Below are 19,380 nucleotides of genomic sequence, written 5' to 3'. Positions count from 1 at the left end.
ACTCTCATCACAGAAGTTAAAAAAACTATGAACCCAATTTAGTGTTTCGAGTATGGACTTAACTCTGTCAGAATGGTCCAGGACAGGACCTCTGACATGCTGAGGGACATCTGCCTGCCAGATTTAGAGTTGTCCGCTGGTAGACAACTCTCGGCATTGACAGGAACTTCTGCCATGGCGGTTCCTGTCTATGCACAAAACATTTGAAGGACAGTATAGTCAGTCATGATGGCCGGCTAGCAAACCTTTTAAAAAGTTTGTTTTCTAAAAACAAACTCCCAAAGCAGGAGTTTGTTTTAAAAAAAATGAATGGTCTCACATGCTGGGAGTTTTCTCTCATGGTGATAGAGCCAATATTTTTTTTTCTAGTCTTTTACAGGCAGGTTTTATTCTAAATAGGGGAGAAGATATAAAGTCCCTCCTTTGATGACCTGTACTTTGTTGGGTCATCAGAGGAAGTATCATGTTGAGAAGCCACAAGAAAAGCAATGGGGCTATAATTAATGGAACTGAATGTCATTGGTACGTGAATTACATTTCCCATTAAATCAGGCATCAACAACGCAGAAAAAAAGAAACCCACAAAGATTTGTATTCATTGACTTTATTATAAATAGTATATAAAATTAGACACTGAATACACAGACACATTTTGTTACCTCCATTCTTGTGACCTACTGATCAAACATTCCACAGTTTCACGTTAATACTAATTTTCCAGACAGGGACTGTTGATCCTCTATTGAGGTTTCAGAATTGATTTGGGGTATTTCTCTTTCAAATATCATTTTCTGTTCTGTCTGTCTCTGTGACACAGCCTTTGTGATAGATCAGGGCTCTCACAGCTTCAGCAATAGTGCTGACCCCAAGCAGAAGTATCCAAAACAAGGATATAATGAAGCATGAGATCTTAGCACCTGGCTGTCATCAGTCTTTCTGAGTGGTCATCAGGCACTGCTCAGAAACTTTGACACTCTTAGCAAGAGAAACCTATAACTTATCCCTTGTTTCTACCACTTAACCTATGTCATCACTCAGGAAGAGTGATGCAGCAGCCTGTTGCTACAAATGACCTCACATAATGTTTTTGGGTAGCCTTTTCTCAATTCACCCTCACATCAGCTCTGGGTCTCCACCCTCTGTCCACAGACATGCAGTCAATATACTCCTACAGTGTAGGTGAGCTTTATCTACTGTCCATCATGTCATGCAAAATGCATCCTACTGGCCCATGTACTATGGCTTTAATCACACAAGGAGTCTTACTACTACAACCTTTGGGGTAAATGTACTTGTGTTGCCCTTGTGTCAAGCAAGGCTACACAAGCTCTTAAATGGGACCTACTAAGTCATGCAAACCCACCTTGTGTGGCTCTGTGTAGCTTAGTAAATCCAGAGTAAGGCAAGGCAGTGCAAATCAATACCTTGCATTACCCCATGTTGAGAAGACATTCCATGGGTGGATCATGGATGCTTTCATTCAGCCACCCACGGACTTTGATGCAATCCCAGATTTACTAAGGTTATTAAACCTGGGACTGCGTCAAAATTGTACTCCTTCCCAAGAGAGGCGTAACAAGGAGAAATATCTGTATTGCTCTGTGTTATTTCCTCTTTATATTTGTGCTGCATTCTGCAGCACACATAGAAACAAGAAAATGCCTCAAAGGACTGTATTTATGCAGGAAGGTGCCCATTCCAGCACAAAAACAATCCTACTTGTAATGCAGGCAACCTTGCAACATCAAGGAAAGGTGCCTGCATTGGCACTAGGAAACACACAGTGCACAAGTGCAGGGAGAGAGCAGAAATATGTCATATTTTTAAGATAGAGACAAAAGAGCACAGCAAGTTGTCTTGCTGTCTTGATTTGCATGACTTCTTAGTAAATCTGCCCCTTGCTATGTACTTACCTCACGGTACCTGGAATGTAGCACAAAAGTCAGGGAGTCACACAGAATCCCACTTTGGGTCATCTGAAACAATCTATCCGGAGCCTCTATCACCCCCTCTTCTGCTCATCAGAGCCTTCTTATTATCTTGAGCTTCCCTTTGCTGATTGCCATCTCCTTTAGACTCTTTTATTAGCTATTAACTTACATTTTTCCTGACTTCAGTCATCTGAGTTTCTCAAACCCTTTCTGCCATTGTTCACAGACCACACTTGTTTTCTCCCTTCCACCTTTAAACTCTTCTGTTAAGTTTCAGTCCCCCTGCCCTCAGATCCACCGTCAGACTACTGTGTCAGCATCAGACCACATATTCTACACTCAGCGGTCAGTGTGTAATGGTACCGGCTTTTTATTTACTTTCTATGCTCTGATGTTTCAGCAAATAATTATCAGTTCTATATGTGGACTGAAGAGGTAGGAGTTTCTAGGGGTTTGCAGCATAAAAAGCATCAATCAGAAATATATACAAAAGGGGCATCCTAATACATGTGGTCTAGAGTCACACACGTGTCCTCATTGTCGTCTTCCTTCATTTCCAGGTCCTTCTGTGCCTTTAGGTGTTGGTCATCCTCCTAGTCTTGTTCCAAATCCCCCTTTTCTACTAGTCCTGGTCACCCTGGTAATGGTTTCCTGAATCTGGGGGTCCTGGTTGTAGTCCTTCCTGACCCCAATCTTCCTGGCTCTGCGCCGGGCATGCCATTTTATTTTCCCTTTGTGACCCTCCTGATCCTGGTACTGCTGATCCTTAGCCTGATCCTACTAGTCTGCTGGGTTCTTGTCCACCTAGTCCCATTGTCCTGGTTCTCCTACGACTGGCACTCCTAGTTTTATGTACTTGAGTTATTCTAAGTCTCCTTGCCCTGTTTTTTTTCCTTGTGGTCCACCTGGTACTGCCTCCACTGGTCCTGGTCCTACTTATTAGATCCTCTCGGACTGGACTAGGCCATTTTGGTCCTGGTCTGGTCCCATTGGTGCTTAAGGCTCTGGTTGCCCTGGTTCCACTGATATTCACCAGCCTGGTTCTAATATGCCAGTTTCTAGTCCTCCTTCCCCACTTGGAACTTCAAGCCTGGTCCCTTGGTCTGACATCGCTGGCCCTTCTAGCATTGTTTCTTGTACTGTTTATTCTCATCCTTCTAGTTCACCTAATCCCCCCATCTTGTCCCTGGTCGTAATGGCTCTAGTCCACCTACTCTTAACCTGACTACTTCTCCAGGTTCTCTTCCAAAATGTCCTCCTATTCTTCCTCATCCTAGTTCTGCTTGTCCTGGAATGCCAAGTCCTGATACACTGGGCCTCGCTAACTTGAGCTTCCTTTTCCCCTTGGTTGTTGTGCCACTCATCCTCATTGTCCGGTCGGTCCTATTACCTCTTGTCCTGTTGGATCTGGTTGCTTGGCCATCTCCTTTTTATTCTTCAGGTCCTGCTCTCCTATTCTTCCTCACTCCCAGTCTGGTTTGCCTAGCAATGGTCTTCCTATTGCTGGTCCTCACAGTCTGTATTCTGTCCTGGTTTTGTGCCCACTAGACTTGATTATTTGGTTTCTGGTCCTCCTTCTTTGGGACTTTGTATGCCTAACCCTCTTGGTTTTGAACCTTCCTGCACTGTGGTCCTTTCAGCCCCCTTCTCCTACTCTTTCTTTTTCTTGTGATACTCCAGACCCTTGTCCATTTAATCTGGTCCTTCTGGTCCTTCTCACCCTGCTCGTCTGATTCCCAGTAAAACAGTTCCTGGTCCAGCTGGTCCCCTCTTTCTACCTGGCCTTTTGTGCCCTGGACCTCGTAAGGCCTTGCCCTCTTAGCTTTTGTCTTCCTGCTTTGTATAATTCTTTTCCTCCTGGCCCTGTGCCTTGTCCTCATATTCCTTCTGGCACGCACCCAATGGTCAGGGCCTTCTTGGTCCTGGTTCTTCTTGTTTGCATCCTTCTAGGCCTTGTAATTTTGTTCCTGGTCTTCCTGGACATCCAGGACTAGTCCTCTTAGTTTTGCTGGTTCTGTCTGGCTGTTCTGTTCCTCATGATCTACCTCACCCTGGCTCTGCTACCCCCAGGTCTAGGTCTTTCAGCTCCACTTGGTACTCTGGGCTCTGGTCCCATGGTCATGGTCTCCCTGGCACTTCTAGGCCTGTTACTGGTCCTATTGAAATTCTCCTTGTTTTGGTCCTGGTCCTCCTGGTATTCTTGGTCCTGACCCCCTCATCTTCCTTGCTTATTCTGGCCTCTGGTCCTATTGACCTAGATCTTGCCTTCCTGGACTTGGTTCTGATCCTCTTGGCCCTACTTCTCCTGCTGCTTGTCCTTGTACTGCTACACAAACTCATCAATGTCATCCTTTATCTGGTACCCCTGGACCTGGCTTTCCTATTGCTTATCTTCCTGGCCATCCAGTTCCCAACTCTGAGACCTGTGCCTCCATGCTGTGACCATTCTGGTCCTGATGTCCCTAGTTCTAATACTCCTTTTTTACTCAACTGGGCCCTCCTGGTCCCACTACTCAGGGTTCTGATCCTCTTTGCCCTGATCTTAATGCCCCTTTTAGTCCTTTGTTTCCTGATCCTCTTGGAACTTTTCCACTGACTGCCTGTGTCGCTGGTTCCAGCTACCTGGCACTCCAGGCTAAGGTCATGATATTCTTGGTTTTCATAGCTCTTGCCCTTCTCAAGATTCTGTGTCCTTTGTCCCTAATCCTCCTGGTCCTGTTTCTAGGAGTTTGGGTTCTCCTGGACCTAGTTTTCCTGAACCTGACCCTCCCGCTATCCTACTATTGTTCTTCTTGGTTCTGTTCATCCTGGGTCTTCTTGTCCTCAGTGCTTGTTATCATAAACGTTGCCTTTTGCCCATCATGTTACTTCCCCGTTCCCAGAGCCTTGGCCCACTTGGCCCTGTTCGTTTGTGGTCCTCTTGGTCCTAGGCACCTTGTCCTGGTTCCCCTCACTGTCAGCCTCCTAGCCCTGGTACCACAGGTCCTGGTCCATCTTGCTTCTCATCTCCTGGCACTCCTAGGGCCTCATTTGCAAGAATCAGATGCATCTACTCCGATGTATCAAATTTCTTGTGCTGCCTTATGACCGACTCACGACGCCAAGGATGCACAGTATTTACAATATAGAGCTCCATGGTGCACATTTTCACACATGCATCTGAAATTCTGATGCATTTGTGGCACCCAACTGATACATTGCTGGACTAGCAGCAACAAAATGATGCTACTTCATCAATGTGAGAAAGGCACCCATAGAGAAAATCCCTGCTTCCCTCTAATGCTTGCTCTGAGCAGGTATTAAAATTCTGATGCAGTGAAGTCGCAGGACAACACAGTGAAATGTTGTAAATTTCACTGCATCAGTTCTGCGTGGCTTTTCTGGAGGGAACACCTACGTTGCATACATTATTCCTGGTGCAAGTATAATGTGACACCAGGCTTTACAAACTGACACATTGGGCCAAATGCTGCTGTACTATAAATGTGGAGCAGTATAAAGCACTGCTTGCGCCACCGTTGCCTAAAAGAAAATGATACAATCTTGGTGCAAAGGCCTGGTAAATGAGGCCTTTAGTCTTTGTACTTTTGGTTTGGGTTGTCTTTGTTCTCCTGGATCTGTTCCTTGTCCGTATATGTTAGACCTGACAGCCTTAGGGTACTCACCCCTAACTTTTTGCCTGCCTCCCTCCACTTTTTGGACACTGTTTTTGCTGGCTTTTAGACTCTGCGCACTTTACCACTGCTAACCAGTGCTAAAGTGCATATGTTCTCTCCCTTTAAACATGGTTACCTTGGATCATACCTGATTGGACTATTTAATCTACTTATAAGTCCCTAGCAAGGTGCACTATAGGTGCCCAGTGCCTGTAGACTAAATGCTACTTGTGGGCCTGCAGCACTGGTTGTGCCACCCACTTAAGTAGCCCCTTTACCTTGCCTCAGGCCTGCCATTGCAAGGCCTGTGTGTGCAGTTTCACAGTCACCTCGACTTGGCATTTAAAAGTACTTGCCAAGCCTAAACCTCCCCTTTCTCCACATATAAGTCACCTCTAATGTGTGCCCTAGGTAACACCTACAGCAGGGTGCTGTGTGGGTGAAAGGCAGGACATGTACCTGTGTAGTTTACATGTCCTGGTAGTGTAAAACTCCTAAATTCGTTTTTACACTACTGAGAGGCCTGCTCCCTTCATAGGCTAACATTGGGGCTGCCCTCATACAGTATTGAAGTGGTAGCTGCTGATCTGAAAGGAGTAGGAAGGTCCTATTTCGTATGGCCACAATGGTAGTGCCAAATCCTGCTGACTGGTGAAGTTGGATTTAATATTACTATTCTAGAAATGCCACTTTTAGAAATTGAGCATTTCTTTGCACTTAAATCTTTCTGTGCCTTACAATCCACATATGGCTGGGTTTAGTTGACAGCTCCTTGTGCATTCACTCAGACACACCCCAAACACAGGGTACTCAGCCTCACTTGCATACATCTGCATTTTGAATGGGTCTTACTGGGCTGGAGGGTGGAGGGCCTGCTCTCACACAAAGGACTGCCACACCCCCTACTGGGACCCTGGCAGACAGGATTGAACTGAAAGGGGACCTGGTGCCCTTCTTAGCCACTCTTTGAATTCTCCCCCACTTCAAAGGCACATTTTTTGGGTATAAAACAGGGCTTCTGCCCTACCTCATCAGACACTTGCTGGAGAAGAAACCTGAACCAGAACCTGCATCCTGCCAAGAAGAACTGCCTGGCTGCCTAAAGGACTCACCTGACTGCTTTCTACAAAGGACTGCTGCCTTGCTGTTGCCCTGATGCCTTGCTGAACTCTTGCCTTGCTGCTGAAGTGCTCTCTCAGGACCAAAAAGACTTCTCTTTTTCATTTGGACGCCTTGTGGCCGAAAAATTCGACGCACAGCTTGCTCTGCGGTGAAAAATTCACAGAACGCCGATCCGGAAAGACGCCGCTCGATGCGACGCCTGCGGTGCGACCGGAACTTCGACGCACAGCCTCGCGTGGACAACGCCGCCCGACTTCAGGGAGGAAATCGACGCGACGCCTGCCGTGAGGAAGAAGATTTCCCGCACAGCCCACCGGAACCACGCGCAGCCGGAAAACAAGCCTAGGATTCCACACACAGACCCTGGGACATCTGGTAATCCCGCAAACCCCAGAAGGAGACTGTCCGCGTGCCGGAAAACGACGCACGACTTCCCCACGTGAAAAATAATGCCGCTAGTCCTTGTGTGAAGGGGAAAAACCAACGCACACACCATTTGTCCACGTATCTCCTCCCCTGCGGCCCTTTGCAGAGATTTTCCACTTTACACCAGGTACTTTGTGCTTGAAAGAGACTTTGTTTGCTTTTTAAAGACTTGACACTTTATATCACTTTTCAGTGATATCTCTACAATTTCATATTGCATCTTTGATCGTTTTGACCTGCAATTATCCAGATAAATAGTATATATTTTTCTAAACACTGTGTGGTATATTTTTGTGGTGCTATATTGTGTTATTGTATGATTTATTGCACAAATACTTTACACATTGCCTTCTAAGTTAAGCCTGACTGCTCGTGCCAAGCTACCAGAGGGTGGGCACAGGATAATTTGGATTGTGTGTGATTTACCCTGACTAGAGTGAGGGTTCTTGCTTGGACAGAGGGTAACCTGACTGCCAACCAAAAACCCAGTTTCTAACAATATAGAATTGTTGGTACTGCAGTAATTGATCCAGGTCCTCTTGATCCAGGTTCTCCTTGTTTGAGTGCTCCTGAGTCTGGTCATTTTTGTCCTGGTCATCCTGCCCACTACAGTCCATTCCACTCAGTCTTCCAGATGCTGTTTGGCCTTTTTACCTCCGCTCTTCCTCATCCTGGTCCTGTTACTTGTAATGATTGCTCTTCGCCAGTGGTCCCCTAGATCCTGAACTCTATGAAAGGTTCATGACCGACTTAGCCCTGTTTTGATCGTCATGTTTGTGATACTTTTAGCTGGAATACTGTTTCTTAGATGAAGCTGCAAATCAAGAGTGCAATAGTGAAAGCAAGTTTAATGTTGCTTATTGTATCAAACTTAAATTTTATAGTATAATAACTTAACCTGGTTGTTTTTAAAAGAACACCAGTATATATTTACTTTGTAAGATCATGCATTACTCCATTTTTTTCAAACAATTTGTTTGGGTAATAAAGAGCAGGAATACAACTGTACATGCAATGAATATGTAGGTACATGATATGGGTTCCCTAACAACTGTACAGAGTTAGAGAGTCAACAATCAGTCCCAACCCAGCCATTCTAACAATGGAGGGTACAGCATACTAACCAGCATACCTGTGGGGATTTAGGCAGTAGTGGACTTGTGGTATTACCCACGTGGAGCAGGCTACAAAGCGGTGGAACTTACCAAAGACTTGGCATTTAATCACATCATGCTATGGTGGGGGAGAAGCAGTGTAGGGCAGTGGGATCTACATTGAGAGTTCAAAGGAGGGAGGGTCCGGAGGAAAAGATTGGGCTTGGTAAAGGAAGGGGGAGTGAAAGGGGGAGAGCCCAGACCCATGAAAGGAGGAGGTCTTGGTCGTTTTCTCGTTCTGCCAGTTGCTTTATGGAGGAAAGGGAGAAGAGTGGGAGAGGGGGGTAAGCATGATTGGATTGGTATTACATGGTCCTGGAGTTAGAGGGACAGAAATGGTTGGGCCTGGTCTGAGTCCTGGGGGTCATCATTGAGGTTGAGGAATGGGGACCAGGTGGCTTTATACAGATCAGCTTTATCTTCAAAAAGTCGCTGTGTATCAATGGTGAGATCAGGGAGGTCCTCGGTACCATGCAACATAATCAGGGGCCTGGTGGAGGAGGAGGATATCATGAGACTCAGGGTGTTGCCTATATTGGACCACAGTCAAGTGATGTTTGGGCAGTTGGGCAGGATATGCGTCTTATCCCATTGGGATGGGAGCATCTCCAGCATTGCAAGTGGGGAAGGAGGTGTGTTGTCACAAGTTTTTGTGGGTTTAATACCAGTTCTAGATCATTTTGAAAGGGCAGAATTTCATTTTAGCCTCACGCGTCCCTCCACCCAGTTCTGCATTCAGTTCTTTTCAGTACTCATCCATGTATTGGAGGCCTAGAATGTTTTGACATTACATGTGAAGAGAAGTCAGGAGATAATGGGAGTGGAGAAATTGGCCAAATAAGTTATAAAGCCCAGACATGACCATTTTGTAGGTCACCCAGAGGTCCATGAATTGGTGAATGGGAGAGATTGACACGCTCCGTTGTCTGGCCCCTAGGGCTCCATGTAGGCATTTTGCAGTTGGAAGTAACGTTGTTGTGTGGGAGGTAAGTAGCTTTCCTCTTGGAGTTTGGCAAAGGGTGTCAATTCGCAGTTTCCAGCAATGTCCTCAAGGGTGAGCACCTGCAGTCTTTCAGTCCATCCATCTGAGAGGGAGTCTTCCCAGTTTGATGGCTCTATTATCCCCAAGGGGGGCCTGATGGTGGAGTATGACAGAACAGCTTGAGAGTTCATGGCATGGTCCCAGACTTGCACCATCACTCACACCACAGGATTGGGTATTAACTTAGTGGGTACGTTGTGGTGATAGAGGAAGTCGAGGCCTGGCCGATGCTTGTCATGGCAGGTTCTAGACAGAGCCAGAACGGGGCTCTGTCACCCCTCTTCCTAAGTAGAAGAGTTGTGCTAAGTACAGGGCATAATAGTAGGTCACAGGATGCTTGTTTCTGGTCCAGGGAGGACCTGGCCTTGCAGTTCGGGCTGGACTGTTCACATGAGGAACAGAGTCAAGACTGATTTGCATATGGCTGGGTCCAAAGTGGGGTGACATGGTGAGCAAAAAAATGAAGGATTAAACCCAGATCTGTGACTGGGGGTGAGTGTTTGCATTGTTCATCACTCTGTCCTTCATCCTTTTGTGTTGCTAAAGTTGCCCTAAGTGGGAAGGGTATGCCCAGGTGTGGCTCCCTTGCTCACTGTGCCACTGTATTCAAGCTAGGTTGGATGATGAAGGGTGATACCCTGAAACCGGTCTCAGGATGCTTGTTTCCGGTCCAGGGAGGACCTGGCCAGGCAGTTATGGCTGGACTGTTCCCAAAAGGAACAGCATCATGACTGATTTGTATATTGCTGGGTGCAAACTTTGGTGGCATGGTGAGCAAAAGAATGATGGATTAAACCCAGATCTGTGACTGGGGGTAAGTGTTTGCATTGTTCAGCACTCCATCTATTATCCTTTTGTGTTGCTGCAGTTGCAGCTTTCCTCTGTTGAAGATGGGATGCCAAAAGCCTGCCTTGCTCCACCCCGTTTGTAGAGACAGACCTTATCTTTTGTACAGTGCATATGCCATCTTGGATGTGTAGAGGGAATTGAGTTCCATCTTGGCCTTTTCCAGAATGCATCTGGTGACCACAAAATGCATCAACATGTGTTTTTGGGTGTATCATGCTGTCACCTTTCAGTAGAAGTTGTCACTGTACTCTTTGTTTGTTGGGCAGTGCAGCATCCCTCATTAGCTGACCGCATAAGGTGGCTTTAGCCGTGACCCAGAAAGTTTGGGTGGAAGCCACAGAGCCCTTGTTTTCAAACAGGTACATAGTCACATCAGTTTGGAGTAACGTCTTCTCTCAAGGTAACCTACAACTCACTACATTGAAGCACCAAGGTTTTCAGGTGGGGATCCGCAGAATCAGGACTTGGTCTGGATGTATCCAGGCATGGTCTGAGACGGAGCCCTTTAGGATAGTGCAGTTCCAGAGACTGGACAAGACACAAGATAGTAGTCTAAGTCGGATTGGGTACAATGGACCTCCGAGAAGAAGTAATAATCTTTGTCTGTGGAATGGAAAAGACACCACATGTTAAATAATCCATGGGCGTCGTAGAGGTCACACATAAGGGCCCTGTCAGCGTTGTTTGTCCTATCGACAGGGACCATTTGATCCATAGCGGCATTTGCCTTCATGCTCTATTCCCCTCCCAATCACTACGTTAGATACATTGAGTTCAGTCAATGGTCTGAGGCAATGGGGAGAAATGAACATTTTGGGGTGGTAAGAGCATAGATGGAACCCACCTCGAGGAGTGCAGAGCGGACATTAAGATTTGCAAGAGTGAAGTAGCCCTCCTCATCCAGCTACATTTGGAGGACAGTGAGTGAGAGGGCATTGTAGATGAGAATGACCACACCAAACGTTCTGGAAGACAACATCAAAGTGTGAAATCCAGTGCTAGCATGGTCAGAGGGAGACTTTCAGCTGTATACAACCTTTCCCACCCAGTCCCTCCAGTTTGTCCATCTCTTTGGAGGAGAAATGGGTCTCTTGTAGGAGGGCAATGTCTTTTTTGAGGGAGGCAAGATGGGATAGTATCTTTTTACGTTTAATGTAGTTGGTCAACCCATTCACATTGAGTGATATGATGAAGAGAAGGGGGCTTCATGGATGCAAAGCAGGCTTCACGGAGGGGAAGGATGAGTGATTGTATGAAAGGGCGCTACCTAGTCCACTTGTGTGTAGGGTGAGGAGGAAGTAAGGGAGGAGTGGGGTGTGTAGTTTGGTGGACCTGCAGACTGAAAAAGGCTAAGCGAGACTTGGTGTGGAAAGAGGAGGTCCGAAAATGGGGAATTTGAGGTCAAATGGAGTGATATATGGTGGAGGCTGTGTTTTCAAACTGTCAACAGCATGGCTAGACTTCCCCAAGAGTTCTAATCCACCATAGGGCACTAAGGAAGGTCAAACAAAAAACAGAGGGTCTGTAAACATCAAGGTTAAAGTAAGATTAAAAAGCCTGGCTCTTGGTGATCACAGGGGGAATGATGTTAGAAGGAGGGGCAAGCACACAAAGAAACTCTGATCAATAAGGTGTGGACAACAATGGTCATGCGTAATTGTGGGTTTGTTGGAGCACAGATGGGATGGTGCGACCACGCACACAACCTAGGTTTCATCTTGGACTCCTCATTATCCATGACCCAGCAAGTCAACGCCATCTCCCCCTCCTGCTTCAACACCCTCCACATGCTCCGAAAGATCTACAAATGTATACCCACTGAAACCAGAAAACAGTCACCCATGCCCTCGTAATCAGCAAACTGGACTACGGCAATGCCCTCTATGCAGGAACCATGGCCAAACTCCAGAAGAGGTTGCAACGCATCCAAAACATCTCTGCATACCTCATCCTGGGCATCCCCCACCACGGCCACATCACAGACCACCTGAGAAACCTGCAGTGGCTCCCAGTGAACAAGAGAATCACCTTCAAACTCCTCACCCACGCTCACAAAGCACTGCACAACACCAGACCAGAATATCTCAACAGACGGCTCTCCTTCTACATCCCGACCCGGCATCTTTGCTCCGCCAACCTCACCCTCCCATCCGTCCCATGCGTCCTCAGAACCAAAACCGGCGTAGATCATTCTCGCACCTCACCGCCAAGACGTGAAACACTCTTCCCACCCACCCACCTGCCCCAGACCAAAGACCTTCTTACCTTCAGGAAACTTCTCAAGACCTGGCTGTTTGAGCAGTAGCAGCACCTCCCCTCCTTCCCCCCTCTCCTCAGCACCTTGAGTCCCTCACGGTTGAGTAGTGCGCTTTACAAATTCCTGATTGATTGATTGATTGATGAAGGGCAGAGAGGTCCAGGGGGTAATTCATAGCGGAGTAATCCTTAAATTGTCATGGGGAGAGTAAGATGGCAAGTGAACTAAATCTAACAACAGTAAATTGCAATAAACAGGGAGTAACAACAGTCCAAATATAATGCTATTTTTATGAAGAGCAAGAAATATCAGGAAAGAAGATAGAGAGGCAAGGTGCAGCCCAATTATAAGGTAATAGGAAAATGGACCTAGTGCTATATATGCAAAGCAGGAGAAAAAAGAGGCAGGGTGCAGACACAGGGGGCGTTGGGGGCATTGGAAGGCAGAGGAATGGTTAAGGTGGGGGAGTGAGGGAAATCAGGAGTGGGGAGATGGGAGGCAGGGTAGGGGTATAATGAAGACAATAGCAAGACAGATGGTAGCTAACAAGTAAATATAGATGAGGGTAGAGCCATATTGAAAGAAGGAATAGTAGAACTAAAAGCCAGAACGGTGGCCTAGGGTGAGGGCAGGCAATGTCCCAGGAGCAGTTCACGGAGGACGAGAAGATATCTCATCATGAGATGCTCAGCATTTAAGAGGTTATCTGGATTTATCACATTCGTCCAAGTGAGCTAGCTCCTCTTCGGTTTTTAATACTCTCTTTCTCTCTTGTTTACGCTGGGCTCGATTATGCAGTCATATGTGCCAGGTGGGTCAGATCCTGGTGTGTTGTGGCCGTCCAAGTTCTTAAGCTGTGAAGAGTCCTGTCTGTGAAGAAGTCACCCAGAGAATCCACGAAACATGCAAATTCGGCAGGTTTGTGAAAGTCTCTGGAGCGGTAATCCATGGTAATCCACATTACAACGTTTTCTAGAAGTCCATATTTGATGTCCCACTTCTTCATCTGGGCCACAGGTTGAGGAAAGCCTGATGCTTGTCACCAGTCTCTGCTGAAAGATCTGCTGCAATGTGTAGCCAGTTACCCTCAATGTCATATGGTCTGTGCTTATATTCTTCTGTGAGAATTTGTCTGGTGTGAATGTGATGTAAAAGGCAGGCTGTGATGAGACATGGTCTGCTTCCTATTTCCAGTGGTGGGCAACAGGACTAGAATCTGTGTGCTCTCTGAATTTCAAGATGGTGTCTGAAAGAAAACCCAGACACTTTGAGGTTAATCTCAACCAAGAACGCACATGTTGGATCTCTCCATCTTCTCAGGTTTGCCATAAAATCTGATGTTGTCATGGTGAGAGCAATCTTGTAGGTCAATTAGTTTCTGTTGAATACTCCAGATGTCTAGATGAGAGGTTTCAAGTGCCCCATCTTTCTGCGCCATCATTGCAAGATGCTGGTCTAGTGCTGTTACCATCGAGTGGAAGAGGCCCATGTCATTTCTTATGGTCTGCACCTCCTGGACGAGGGCTGTAATTTTCGTGTCCAGGGTGGTGAGTCACGTGCAGAAGGATGTGAGGATGGATTCCAAAGGTGCTTGCAGCAGAAAAGGAGAGGCTTGCAGAGCTGGTGTAGCAGCAGATTTGCTGTCCTCAACCACCTTTGTGAAAAGGAGTTTTAGAGAAGATTTGCCGGATGGCATGTCATTGAAGGGGCAATAGTGACAACACCAGGAAGACAGAAGGGTGATAAGGGATGCTGCAGAGCAGAATGAGACAAGTGACCTCTAGGGAACAGTCAGTTGAGAATCAAAAGGCCACAAGTGTAGCAAAGCACAGGTTCTGCCAGAAGAGTCTTTCTGGGCAATGGCAGTGAGGAAAAACAGGTGAGGCAGCCTACTAGGGCGGCAGACCCCAATGTCTATAAGTGGCTATGTGGGTCCCATATCAGCTACGGAGAAGCTAATCTGGGTTAGTACTGATCCAGTTGAAGCCCTCTGTGTGGAGTAAGGGGATGCGGTCCAGGGAAGCTGAGACTGGTCACTTCAGTGTACCAGTGTCCCTGGAGAGAGAAGGTCCTTAGTATATCAGGGTACAAAAAGTGGCATCCAGTTCTGTATGGGCACTCAAGGGACGACCCACAAGCCTATGAGTCAATCAGACGGGGGGAAGGTAGCCCAGCAGAGCACTCACCTTGTGCCACCCACTCCCTCCGAGTGCCAGGGTTGACAACAGCTAATCAAAAGTCATCCAGACAGTGAAAACGGCCTCAGGAGGGCCCAGTATGATTGGGCTCCTCCTGAGCCTGTAGTATCAGAGATTGGTCCAGCGGCATCCGGTGGAGCGCAGAAGCATTGCAGGGCACCAGCTGCCTTCCAGCGTGCCCCTTGTAATGAAGATGGCTAAAGTAAGGCCACCATGGAACCAGTAGGCAGCTGCAAGCATGGGCTCCAGCCAACTCTATGTATAAATCAGCAGCAGACTCACATAGAGACTTCTCTGTTCATAAGGCAAGAAAAAAATCTAAGTATATATCAAATAGACGAGCTAATTGTATAGGTTTTCAGACAATGAAAGCCACACCCTCGACTCGACTCTCGATGGTGAGAAATAAGAAATAAACATGGTACACGAAACAAGGAAAATTTTGGAACAGATAATTTGCATGTATTATTAAACGTAGACAATGAGAAATATTAACTTGACATTTGTTCAAGAAGTGAGAGCAACATACGGTGCACTGCCTAGCTCGGACCCTGAGAAAGGACCCTGAATAGGTTGTAATTACAGGAAAACTCAGCTCACAGCTTCTTTCTCAAGGCAAACGAATTAATGCATTTCAGCTCAGCAAAATCAGCTCTACCATAAATTACTTATTTTTCTCTTATTGTTGGCAAAGGAATCACACAGAGAGAAAAGCTGATGTAGGAAAGCAGTGTTCACAAAACAATACATTTTGCATTCCCTTCAGCAGCTTTCAATGGATGTCAGTGGGAGAAGTCTGACGTCTTGTAGTGTTAACTTGAGGTAAATTCTTCTACTGATGTTAACGTAAACAGTTCGAGATAAGTATTATCAATAGCATTCTAACACAGCCTTACAAGAGCTCGAGTGCAATCAATGCCTTCTTTTTGTTTCCTTGGGTGTCCACATTTTGTTGCGCTCGCCCTCACTGATTTTTAGCAGTCCCTGGAAGTAGAGGTACAAAGAGACAGGGGCCAAGTAAAATGGCAGCATTTGGTGAGGCAGGGATGGCATACCATGATCTGTCTGTAGCTATGGCCAAGGGGACTTTACCTCAATGCCAGAAGAGCACAAGAGAGAGGTTGGAAGGTACGCCCAGTTATATGACATAGTGTAAGTTTAACTGCCTGCATTGCATTCACAATATTTATGTGACAAATCATACCACTGAGCCACTCCCGAACTTAAGACACTTACCTATACTTCTATCGCTCCATTTTTTCATACTCTAATGTATACGATTTTTCTTTCACCTTATTTCCTTTCCTATTTTCTTTATGGTTCTCTACTGTTGTCAGCACTGCCTTTGACCTTGGTGTATTGGCCTGAGGATTGGTGAAGGAAGCAAGGAAAGTTAAGGAGCATTCCTCTAGCTGTACTGACTCCCAAGGTTGGGAGGACCTATGCTTGCACCTAATACAGCCTATCCACCACATATAAATGGCCATCAAGCCTGTGAACTACTTTGTCCAATCATTTCCCAAAAGCGAAAGCATATCACTTGCATCTTCTAGAGAAAAGAACGAGACTAAGGGCCAGATGTATGAACAAACCCCTTTGCGAATCGCAAAAAGCGATTTTTAAGAAATCGCTATTTCTGAGTCGCAATATGCAATGTAATATAATTGCGATTCGGAATTTGTGATTTCTTAAAAATCGCTAATGCAATTTGCGAGGCCCAAATACCAAATCGCAAAAAATTTGCGATTCGGTATTTGAAAATCGCAAATTGCGAGAACGCACACCTGGCAGAGCCTGATGAGATCACAAGCAGGAAGGGAGTCATCCCAGGCAGTTTGCAGGTGCCACACCCAAAGGAGCAGTGAGAGAGACACAGCCCAGCCACAGGGAGCAAGTCTGTGAGCAAGGCAGGACTTCACATCAGCATGGACAACTCTGCAAATAGAAAGGAGAAGGGAGAGAGGAAGAGAAAACTGAAGTTCAGTGAGCAGGAACTGGAGGTGCTCACTGAGGAGGTGGTGAGGAGCCATGACCGGCTGTTCGGGAAGAGCTCACTCCAGTTCCCAGAGAGTGAGAAGCGCAAACTCTGGGCGGACATACAAACCAAAATCTGCGCTGTGGGGGTTGCGCAGCGCTCAGTGGAGGAGATTAGAAAGAGGTGGTACAACCTGCGTTCCCGTGCCAAGGAGAGGGTGGCCAGAAGACTACAGGAGGCAAGGAGCACAGGAGGCGGACCGTCCACCCAGATACCCTCCACCCCCATGGAAGACCTGCTGGAGTCGACACTCCTCCCAGAAGCTGTTAGTGGGGTCACTGACATAGACACATCCGGCACACCAAGCACCAGTAATGTTAAGTGCATTATTGAAATTTAACCCCATATGTGTATGTACAAAAGCCCCTTAGTAAAAATAGCAATTAGTGCAAAGCGTTGTGATAAATAGTCCAGTCCACATCTTAGAAGCAGCACAACAATGCCTTATGGGAGTGGTAGTCCACAACTCAGAGCTGAAAGTAGCACATAGAATGTAATTAAGTAGAGCGACACCCAGAAGAACACAACACCCACTACATAGTGATATGATGTAACTGTACATTTATTACCATTGTGTAACCTTTGGTGATACATACATAAATGACATGTTGCACATTGTCGTTGCAGATGGCCCAGGCCCAGCAGCATCAGCATGTGCCGTTGTGGGGGATACTGAACCACAGCCTTCATCAGACTCCAACACCAGTGAGTCAGTGAATATTGCGCCTATCAGACGCAGGGCAGAGGCTGTTCCTCTCCCAGAATTGAGCCAGGACTCAGATGACATGCAGGATGAAGGCCACACTCCATCCCCAGGCAGCAGATCCACCGTAATGCAGGAGTCCCAGCCCCAGCGTCATTCAAAACCCCGCAGAAGGCCTCAGTATGCAGGCACACAGCACGTGGAAGCAGGAGAGGACCCATCATTCTTCGGTGGCCTGGAATCCTCTATGCTTAAACTGCAGCGCCTGCAAAATAAGAAGATCACGGCAATGCATAGGCAGATGCAGGCACACAATGCCAACATGAGGGGGGCTGCATCGGCAGTTGGAGTGCCTTAATACAAACATTTCCAAGCTGCATGAGGGACAGATCACAGCTGCTGAGAACACCAGGGAACTGGCCAATGCAGTGAAGGAACTCTGCACAGAGATAAGGCATGAAAGGATCAGCCACCACAGGCATGAGAGGCAATTTATGGGAATGTTTAGTGGATTCTGTAGATCTGTCAATCGCCTTGCAACATCTACGGCCCTCATATCGCGGCGTGCTGTGGCCGCACAGGTGGAGGCAGTGCACAGCAGTCAGGATGTAGCCCAGGGACTGGTCCAGATAACGAATGTTCTGGACACTATGCTGGGTAACCACTCTGCTACACCCAGTGAACTTGGACTAGGGGAGACTGAGGACTCATCTAGCCTCAGCAGCCTTGCAGTGCCCACGACAGATCCAAGGCGTCTCAGTGCCAGGCACAGCACTGCCACTGAGGCAGATACCAGATGTGCCGGCGAGGCCGCTGCACACTCTAGTGGCTGGCGTGGCCGTAAAAAGTGACTTTGATGGCCACAGGGGACTGTCTGCATATTTTGTTTTACAGTGAACTATGAATACAATAGTGAGACACCGTTAATGGTTATTTTATGACACATGTGTTTATTGTTTTTTGCTAGTGACACTTATGTTACCTGATGTTAAGATAATAAAGGTGCTAACTACCAGAACACGTCAGTGAAGTTGTGTTGTTATTACTTACATCTGAAAGGGTTGTGCGTGATGTCAGCATGCCTTTGCCTGCCCTCTGCTGCACTGGTCCTGTCTCCTGGCTGTAGGGGGGGTATGGGATCACCATTCTCATCTGAGTCTGGATCAAATATTTCCACAGGTATGCCCCTGGTGGTAGCTATATTGTACAGGATCGCACATGTGGCCACTATTCTACAGGTCGTGTCCGGGCTGTACTCTAGTGCCCCTCCACTTTTGTGGATGCACCGGAAGCCACTCTTCAGCAGGCCAAAGGTGCGCTCAACCACATTGTGGGTTGCCCTGTGTGCTGAATTGTATCTCCATTCTGCTGCTGTTGTAGGATTGAGGTAGGGCATCATCATGTAGGTGCGCACTGCGTAGGCAGTCTCCTGGAAGGAACAGAGGGTATAATTAGTAAGTGAGCCATCTGACGTCACAACGCCATCAATGCACCAGTGTACAGAGGGACAATACCTAGTAGATATCCTTCACCAAACTCCTCAGCTAGCAGTCTTGTGTGAATCCCGCTGTGGCAAAAGATGTACGAATCATGTGTGCTCCCTGGGTACCTGGCCACGAGATCAATTATGATGTAGGAGGCATTGCATATCACCTGTATATTAATGGAATATTGGTATTTATGATTCCGGTACACATACTCTGTGGCCGATGTTGGACAGATTGCAACATGTGTCCCATCTATGGCACCTAGGATGTGGGGGAAACTGTGCTATCTGGTAGAAATCCATTTTTGTCTGCTGTATTTCCTGTGGGGTGTGGGGAAATGTGATGTACTGGTGTATCCTACTCAGCATGGCATTGATAAATGCATTGAAAAATCTAGAGAGAACACTCTGTGATACTCCTCCAGCTTCTGCTATGAACCCTTGATAGGTCCCTGAGGCAAGTAGGTGGAGGGAGCATAATACCTGCACATTGGTGCGTATGCTATTTGTCCTGTGTGTTG

General features: G+C 46.8%; 1 protein-coding gene across 6 annotated transcripts in view; it reads left to right on the top strand.

Moving 5' to 3' along the window:
* The window catches only part of LOC138282472 (uncharacterized), a 119,537-nt gene extending 101,152 nt beyond the window's left edge, over nucleotides 1–18,385 (top strand). For all 6 annotated transcript variants that reach the window (XR_011200959.1, XM_069220081.1, XM_069220079.1 and 3 more), the window contains one exon: nucleotides 17,298–18,385. Coding sequence is in view for 5 of the 6 variants with exons in the window: in XM_069220081.1 (XP_069076182.1) it covers nucleotides 17,298–17,731 (434 nt within the window). In the remaining variant the exon portion in view is untranslated. The remainder of the gene's footprint in view (nucleotides 1–17,297) is intronic.
* Nucleotides 18,386–19,380: the final 995 nt, after the last annotated feature.

Source organism: Pleurodeles waltl, chromosome 2_2, assembly GCF_031143425.1.
Source record: "Pleurodeles waltl isolate 20211129_DDA chromosome 2_2, aPleWal1.hap1.20221129, whole genome shotgun sequence".
Lineage (NCBI taxonomy): Eukaryota > Metazoa > Chordata > Amphibia > Caudata > Salamandridae > Pleurodeles > Pleurodeles waltl.
This window is presented reverse-complemented; position numbering and strand designations above follow the sequence as displayed.